Source organism: Macrobrachium rosenbergii, chromosome 6, assembly GCF_040412425.1.
Source record: "Macrobrachium rosenbergii isolate ZJJX-2024 chromosome 6, ASM4041242v1, whole genome shotgun sequence".
Taxonomy (NCBI): Eukaryota; Metazoa; Arthropoda; class Malacostraca; order Decapoda; family Palaemonidae; genus Macrobrachium; species Macrobrachium rosenbergii.
This window is the reverse complement of record NC_089746.1, coordinates 25,741,648-25,751,647: the sequence shown is the minus strand read 5'-3', so window position 1 is coordinate 25,751,647 and position 10,000 is coordinate 25,741,648. Positions and strand designations below refer to the sequence as shown.

Sequence of the window (10,000 nt, the reverse complement as noted above, 5' to 3'; positions counted from 1 at the left end):
ATATATAATTATAAAATACATAAATATATATGTATGTATACATACATATATATATATATATATATATATATATATATATATATATATATATATATATATATATATATATATATATATATATATATATATATATATATATATATATATATATATATATAGACATATATATACATATGGCATACAGATATATATAAGGATGCATATAGGTGAATAGATATGACTTGTACAATACAGAGGGGTGGTTCCTTAAAGTGTTAGGCTCTCATTTTTCATGCAAGTATTTTGGCAATAGGTTCCTAGCCCCACGTCCATCTTTAATTGATTTCAAATTCAATCCCCAGGCCAAAAGAGGCACGCCAGATTTATTACTGAAACCCCGATCAGTCCCTTCGTTTAGTAGGTGAGGGTGTAAAAGAATATACATGAGGCCCATGTATGTATATCTGTGTATATTTCTGTGTGTGATTGCACGTGGGCAAATGGAAATTGTTAAAATAATAATTTTTCATATAAATGTTCCTATCCTAATGTTTTTTTTTTTTTTTTAGAATATTGGTCGTAGATGATAATTCATTCATTATAAATCGAATTTCTCTTCTTGTTCAATACATAATTCATTTTTATCTTTTCGTTTCATTGCAGAAAACAGAGTAAGGTCAAAATCTGCCAAGCACACAGCAACCATGAAGGTTCACGACTGGATATGGAGGATATTTGCTCTTTCAGACTGTTCAGGCTCACTCCCCGTTTTCAGCATATGACTGTACAGGCTGATTTCTTCAGTGAACTGATGCGCCATAGCATAATTGCCAATGTCAGCACACGAGTCAGCAATATCCAACAGTTGATGGTCAAGTCTGAATAGGTGATCAACGAGTGTCTTCATTTAGTGTTAAGACCTCATGCCTGGCCCTTGGGAAGGTGACCTGACCACTTCAGTATCCCTTGAGATCCCACAGGGCGAGGTCTCACGGAGAGAGTTCACGAAATCGGACGAGGACATCCGCGGCGAGGTCATACTGGCAGAAGTCTACAAAGAGCTGATCAGACAGGCGGGGGTCCTGTCCGTTGTGGATTACCCAGCTAACACCACTAGTCTTTGGACCGGGGACAATCAGACGGCATGGGAAGACGCGGAGGAGTCAGCCACTGGCTCTGTGGCCAATTGGTGGGGTCTCGTGGCTCTTCTGGTGGTCCTTCTTACTCTGTTCGGCAACATCCTGCTGATCTTGGCGATCTCGTGGGATCGCCGGCTGCAGAATATGACCAATTACTTCCTCCTCTCCCTGGCTGTCACGGATCTCATGGTGGCGTCTCTCGTCATGCCTCTCTCCATCGTCGTCCTTGTTCTAGGTTAGTTTTTTTTTTATTTTTTTTTTTTAAGTCACATATGCGTTTGAAGGTATGGCTGTTAAAGATAAACTTCAAGGAATATCATAATACTTGGTTAAGCATTATATATGAAACTTTTTTTCTCAATCGTATAAAATGTGTTCAGGTACCTGAATGAAGCACTTTTTCTCAATTAATGCGTGTAACCAGCATTTTTACATAATTATGGATAAGTCCGTTAAATTAAAGAAAAATCCAAATTATTGCCCACAGAAGTATGGTACTAAATTCATATAGGCTTTTGTTTTCTGATAAAAGATATATAACAAAATTTCTAACCAAATGCAATTGTTTCCATTTTTATTTCTTTTAGTGGAATATGTTTTTGAGGATTTCGTAAATGACTCTACATATTGCTTGATTTAATATATATATATGTTACAGTCAAATGCGTAATCAGTCATTTGAAATTTCAGTCATCACGCGTAATGCACTTAGGACATTTTTTATACATTTTTAGTACTAAACCCGGCGAAACAGTGTAGGTGACTCACTGTTTCGCCGTGTTATTTACTAGCTCCTTCAAATGTGGAATATTTTTGATGACTGAAATTTCAGTCATTAACTGACTCTATATATATTATATATATATATTGATTATATATATATATATATATATATATATATATATATATATATATATATATATATATATATATATATATATATATACATACATACATACATATGTTATAATGAGACATATAATCCACGTTGCAGGTTGATAATAATCACAATGTATATATATATATATATATATATATATATATATATATATATATATATATATATATATATATATACATGTATGTATATGTATGTATGTATGTATGTATATGTATGTATGTATGTATACTCTCTTCACATTAACATATACATTGCCGTAATGTAAAACGAAAAGGTAGATAAATACCATTAAACATTTTTATGGCAAGATCCGGACGATAAGGACCTTCAATTTTTCAGCGGTTTGTTTGAAGAGAAATAATTTGGTAAGGCTGTTCTGTACATGGAGACGCACAACAGGTTAAAGAGAAAGATGAAAGTAAGATTTTTTTTTATTTCATTTGCCTGATAAAATATAATTTGTTTTCTTTTATATCTAAAGTGGTATCATCTCGATATGAAAGGACAATGTTGCCAATCTCGTTTTATATCTGTTATAATCTGTGTGTTTTTAATTTTATTTTTTTCTTTGTCAGAATTTATTTAATTAATTTTTGATTTGCGTGAGTGTTTTCTTATTCTTGAGAGACTACTTTTATAATATGTGAATTTATTATGCAAACCATTAGAAGGTTTCCCAACAGAAATAATGAAACCGTGAAAACAATATAGTATATGAGGAAACAGTTGTCTACAAGAATACTTTCGTCTTCCCTTTTTGCCTAATGTCTACGAAACAACAGTAAACAAAAGGAGAAATACAGGATAGAAAATTGTAGGGTTTACCTCTTTCTCAAAATAAATGGGAGGTAAACTCTGATCGGTATCAAAAATATATTTCAAAATTTTTATGATGTATTTGTCTAATTTTACATTTTATAATGTATTTGTCCTGCTATCTTTTCTCGTTTTTCAAAAGCTTCATTAACATACTAATTTAAGTGAATTCATCAAAAGGATGAATAAGGATAAATGTTTTCATTTCAAAATTCATATTTGAATGACGAGAGTCTGAGGATAGAAAATGTTAAGAGAAAATGTTAAAATGAACTCTGAAATATAGAGAAACACAGTGACAAATAACATTTTCCTTTCTATTTTACATAGCTCATCCCAGACTATAATTGCCATTTGTTATTTTCATTTTTGCAATACGGAACGCGGCAGGCTATCATGACAAAAAAGAAAGCGTTATACTGTATTTTCCATATAATCTATAGATACTCCAAAATTACACTCGTAGCATTAGCTTTTGTGTGACCGTGATTGGTTTGACCTTTGTGTGGTGTATTGCAATTCCCGTAAACACTATGAAGGTCAAAATAGTAAAAAGCGAGAGAGCCACCCAGTTAGGATTAAGGTAGATATGCTTTGTTTTTCGATGCGGTGGAGTATCTGCATATGGTTTAATGCATCCAAAAATATATATGAATGTTACTGGGATAAGCTAGAAGTCCCAAGACTCTAATCGGGGCTGACCTGCCGTTTAGAGAATATGTGCAAGCATTAGTATACTGATGCAGTAATGTAAGGCTGGTTAATACCAGTAAGTATTGCAATATGAAATATATTAATAATAATTCCAAGAGCTGTGATGTTTGACCTCCTGTCTGTAAATGTATCGGGGCATAATAATAATTATTAATAATAATGATTATTAATAATTATCAATTGTAAAACCTATGGCTATGATGTTTGATCTCGTATCTGTAAATGTATCGGTACATTGATAATAATTATTGTTTATAATTCCAAGAGCTAGGTATCGGGACATAATAACGATAATTATTAATAATAATGACTAATTACAACTCCAATGCCTGCGATGTTTGATCTCCTGCCAGCAAATGCATCGGGACGTAACCTCATCATTTCGCCTATGAAAAAAAAAGAGAGCAAAATTAATGCTCTTCGATTATCAGCGACGGACGCAGATAATTTTAGGGTCTCAGGTGAACTGGTCCGTTTGTCTAAGTGATGGACGGAACGTCAATTACGTAATGACAAGCAACCCGTTCTGCAAGCAGGAATTGCATGCTCGGACACGTTCAGGCGCGATAGGCCGGTGTTATTATGTTTACCCCTCGTCCGGGATGACGTCATTGATAAACAAGCTGTTGACATCTTACTGCGATGCAGAAGCTGGAATTTTGATGTTACAGTAGAGATGTTGCTGGCAAGTATGAAATGAGTGGTCTGTCATGGTGAAATATTTCAAACAGGGGGAAATGAGAATTTAAACTGAGAATAATGAGGAAATTATCTTTTCTGGTTAAATCAATTAACTTTATTTCTTTTTTTTTTAGAAAGAGTGCAAGATATGGTTTTTCGAGAGAATATTATGTCAATCACCAAAGAATATTAAAATAAATAAATGAATAAATAATAGATAAATACAAAAAAACAATGTTTAGGAAAACTTGGGATTACTATATAATCAAATACATTATAATACCATATTCAAATAAGCAACAGCATTATTATTACATATAAGTTCGAATGATTTCAGAACATGAATACAAAATACACAATCCTGCCCTGTGCCTTGTTTTTCACGCATATGACATCGTTATTAGAGTACAGGAGTTTAAATAATTCAGTTAAAATCAAATGGATTGTTTTTTCGAAAGCAAATTGTACTTTGTCCCTTTCACATAACATCCAGTGCTGCTCTTTGGTCATGAATAGTAGCTATTTTTACACGTACACAAATACTCAGAATAAGACACAAATGCATACATTAATACACACACACACACACACACATATATATATATATATATATGTATATATCTCTCTCTCTCTCTATCTATATATATATATATATATATATATATATATATATATATATATATATATATATATATATATATATATATATATGTACAATATGTAGTGTATATATATATATATATATATATATATATATATATATATATATATACAGAGAGAGAGAGAGAGAGAGAGAGAGAGAGAGAGAGAGAGAGAGAGAGAGGCCTGGAAAAGGAAATCACCGACGTGGAAAAGAAATGATTTAGTGAGAGAGATTCCTACACCAGCCATATTGAATTCTCGGCGTCTTCACCTGGCCCGTTTAGGGCTATTAGGGTAAAATGTGCAATATGACGAACTCATATCTCCTGCCTAACGTCATTGCTTCGGGAAATGGCTTCTCTCCTTTGGTCCTATTTATCTTCTCCTGGAACTCCCCTCACTCCCAATTTTCAATGTAATCCGGGAAACGTAACTCTCGTGATTTCTTTTGAATGGGAGGGATGAAATCATGGATTGATAAATTGCGTTTTGAGGGCGTTTGCATACACACGTCCTATCATCCCCGTAGCTCGCTTGCAAGAGAGTGGGCGGGTGGCTCTTGATGCAGACAAAGCGGGAGTTGCTTCCCTTCGTCCCCATCCGCGAGTAATGGATGGACCGTCTCAACGAACAATTTACACGCGACTGCAGAACTTTCATCATGCTACATAGAGGGCTTTTGCACGGACTGTGCTGGCACTTACATAGTGAGCATCATTCACCTCTATCTTCCTTGCACTCTCTCTCTCTCTTCTTTGATACAAATGCAGTTTCGTTCTAACGCTCCTACCACCCTATCAAAGCAGCATTTGCGGGCGTTTTATCTCCTTTCTTGTAGGCGTTCCAAAATATAGTCTTTTATGACCAGTCTAATAAACCTTTCTGATCCATCTTTTCTTTTATGTTATCAATGTTACCTCATCATTGTACTACCCCAGTGAATCTCATTCCTTGAATCCCAGTTAGGATTTATCTTTTATTCAGGCAATTCATAAGTGCCTCAATAATGTTTATATACATTCAACATCTCAAGTGATGTTTTTAACTATTTCCTCCTTCTTCTGTTCCATACTTGCAAAGAACCTGCTTAGGCTACTTATTGCCCAATATGCTTGAAGATTCTCTTCATCCCTCTTCTGCGCCTGCTTTTCTGCTTCCTGTTTACGCTCGTCTAACTTTGGCTGGTTATCGCAGTCAATGTTGTTCTCCTAAAATACCTTCGGACAAGTCTTTGCACCTTCTTTCGGTCGTGTCTCTCAGTCCATCGCAGGCCAATATCACCTGTTGCTAATTTAATTCCATGCCGTTTCTCATCAGTTCTCACTCGTCTATTCTTTGCTTTCATCACGAAAAAACGTACAAAACCCACACAAGTTTATATGCGAACATACTCATATCCTCATATCCCCTTGATGATACATGCACTCACACAAACCCGGACAAACAGATTCACACACACACACACACACACACAAATATATCGTACTAAACTTTAAAGAAAAAGGAATAAAAGTAGAGCACTATTTCTTGGTTGCATGGTCGCGTGATAGATTCAGCAATGATCGTTACGAATGCAGTATTACAGAGAGAGAGAGAGAGAGAGAGAGAGAGAGAGAGAGAGAGAGAGAGAGAGAGAGAGCAGATGAAATATTTTACAAGATGTTAGCAAAGGGTGGGACTGAGATTGGTGACAGTTTAGAACTTTTTACCTACTCTTCACCTGCAAATGTGGATTATTCCTGTGACAAATTTGAACAAAAACATTGGTTGCAAACGACGGCGGCTATAATCTGAGAGAGGACGGCATGACTATAATAACAATAAATCTAATACATGCAGGCACAATCACAGGAATGATTGCGTTTAATGCCGGACACGTGACCATTTTCTTAATGTAACCTTTCCTTCTCTAACATATTTTGACGGTGACCTTCAGTAGCGGTTACGTTGCGCAAATTTTCTTCGAAGGTTATAAGCTTCGCTCGGCCAGGTAGAAAATAAGGAAGTATCTTAACCAATATCTGGTGCCTGAATTTCCTGGAAAGTTCCAGAGGGAAAGGCTTAGGACATATTTTTTCAGAGAGTATTTTTTTTCTATATGCCCCAGCTACTACAAAAAAAAAAAAAAAAATACTTTAATGTAATAAAGGTTCTCTCCGGCAAGTACGAATGACAATGAACGTTGTAAATCAACTAAATAAATTTGAAACATCTTTTCATATTCACAACAAAGCGTAAGAAGTTAAATAGAGAAAAATTAACAACTCTGCATTTTGTGTCTTAGCACTAATCTTCCCAGAGCGCTTCTAAACGAAAATGATTAACAATATCCCCGGCCTTCTAAAGTCACCAGATAAGAGTGATGCCTCTGTAATAATAATAACGATAATATTAATCACAGTTTGTACAACTTAATCATCAGCATAGACTTACAACTTCAATAGTTTCGGCCAAAAGGCTAATGTGGAACCGTCGCTGATGAATAAAGGTCCTTATGTAAAAGGGCCTAACCCCTTCAAAGTTTAAATGTACAAAACGAATCCAAAGGGAAATTCGTTGAGAGAGAGAGAGAGAGAGAGAGAGAGAGAGAGAGAGAGAGAGAGAGAGAGAGAGAGAGAGAATTTTCTAGTGAGAAAGGAGATACTGTGAGACAGAATATGAATGAATGGGAGGCGTTCAGTATTGGATAAACATTAGTATTTTCATTAGAGTGTCCCAGTTTGTTTTGAATTCCAAGTACGTGAAACAGAAAGAGACCATACCTTTATAAGAGGAAGAGTGACAAGAGAAAAAGAAATGATACAGAGGTTTCGTCTGATAGCGAAGGAAAAGATGGTAAGTCAGCTCTTGTTGTCATAAGATTAAACTGGCCTTATGCCATCACGGGACTCCTTATGCCTCTCCAAGACATCAAAACGTTTTATTTAACTTTCTCGTCCTCACGAGGAGTCCGTTTTGTGATTCTGAAAGAAACGAGTTATGAGGAAAGTCACTTCCCCCCCACCCTTTTTTTTTAAGCAAGAAGAGAAGTTAAATATTAAAGTTTGTTGTTATAGTAAAAATAGAGTACCTCTAGGAGAGTTAATACTTAGTGTGAAACGTACCCGAGATGTAAAGAGGTTTGGGATTAATGTTTGATTTACTTGATTTTAGATACGCAAAAGAGAACCTTTAACTCGGCTTGCTCGCACCGCAAGTGTGTGTGTGTGTGTGTGTGTGTGTGTGTGTGTGTGTGTGTGTGTGTGTGTGTGGGTGGGTGGGTGTGTGTATGTGTGTTCGCGTGTACGATACATTATATTTCTGGATATCAACTTATATTTTTTTCATGGTCTCACTTTGTCTGCAATCAGTGAACAGTAAATTATGCAACAGCGTACCTCTCTCTCTCTCTCTCCCTCTCTCTCACTCCCCCCTCTCTATCTCCTCTCCCATTCTCACCTCTATTTCAAGTGCGCACTTTCCATGCATATATACTGTGTGTGTATATATATATATATATATATATATATATATATATATATATATATATATATATATATATATATTTGTGTGTGTGTGTGTGTGTAAACTATTTGTAAAATATTGCATCCACACCACCGTATCATTCCAGTATTGGAATCACCGGAATCCACCTCCCATTTCCTAAAGAAATATTTGCCTTTCTCAAGTTACACTGGTTAGCCTGGATTTTCGATCCGGGACGATGAAAACGTACCATGACGATGACGTCATCATGACGTCAGTGTCATTGAGCACACTCACCTTGGGCTACTGGCATTCAGGCGGCGTCTCATGCATATTTTACAGCCACGAAAGTTCTCCATGTCATGCTCACGATTTACGAGAGGTGTGTGGTTAAGGCGTTTCTTGTTGCGGTACCCAGAAATGTCTTAATTATGGGGAATAGGTTGATAATAATGCTAATACAGATGATTATAGTAAATAATTATTATGTTATAGCAAATAATTACAAGCTGAGCAGTAAAAACACGAGTCATTTACCAGATGCCTTAATCTCTCTTTCTCTCTCTCTCTCTCTCTCTCTCTCTCTCTCTCTCTCTATTTTTTTCTTTAAAGCATTCTTCATTTGTATCTAATTCTGCATTGGGATTTATATGAATTTTGAGAATGATTAACTTTTCCTGAACTCTATAGTAATACATCCAGATGAAATTTTTATTTTCTTCAGTAAATGACACCTGGAAATATATTTATATTGCAAGTTCGATCAGGTTGGTTCCGGATATAAATTAATTTGAGAGATGGACCAGAATTATGATCCAGATCCAGATACAGTTTTGGGTTTTCTTCATTGGATGATATCAAAAAATAATTTTTTAACATTCAAATTACAGATACATTAGATGATATTTAACATTATATTTTTGACTGTCATTCAAATTAACAGTTTTTTTATTATCTTTATTGGATGATTTTTAACAATATATATTTGGACAAACATTCAAATTACAGAAACAGTTTTTTTAATTTTCTTCATTGATGATATTTTCAAATGATATTTTTTGGACTAACGTTAAAGTTATAGTGGGTTGCGTTTTGAGTCATGGAAAAATTCCATATAAAAGGAATCTTATAGGTTATGAGTGTATAAGATTCGGATAATGCAATTCGGTGTCTCTGGATTTGAGACACCCATTGCCCAGTTTATTTAATTTTCCTGCCCAGTTTATTTAATTTTTCCATGACCCACTATAATCTTAACGTTAGTCCAAAAAATATCATTTGAAAATATCATCCAATGAAGAAAAAAAAAACTGTATCTGTAATTTGAATGCTTGTCCAAATATACGAGTATAATGTTAAAAAATCATCCAATGAAGATGATAAAAAAAGCTGTATCTGTGATTTGAATGATAGTCCAAAAATATAATGTTAAAATATCATCTAATGAAGAAGATCCAAAAAACTGTATCTGTAATTTGAATGTTAGTTCAAAAATATAATTTTTGATATCATCCAATGAAGAAAACCCAAAAACTGCATCTGGATCTGGATCATAATTCTGGTCCATCTCTCAAATTAATTTACACTTATTTTATCCGGAACCAGACTGATCGAACTTGCACAATAATCTGAAAATAATATTTCCAGGTGTCATTCACTGAAG

The 10,000-nt window shown here is 34.7% G+C and overlaps 1 protein-coding gene across 1 annotated transcript in view; it reads left to right on the top strand.

Annotated features, from left to right (window-relative positions):
- 5-HT2B (5-hydroxytryptamine receptor 2B) overlaps positions 1-10,000 on the top strand; it is an 85,064-nt gene that overhangs the window by 65,628 nt on the left and 9,436 nt on the right. The window contains exon 2 of the mRNA XM_067105282.1: positions 643-1,353. Within this exon, the coding sequence (XP_066961383.1) occupies positions 903-1,353 (451 nt within the window). The 5' untranslated portion in view covers positions 643-902. The remainder of the gene's footprint in view (positions 1-642; positions 1,354-10,000) is intronic.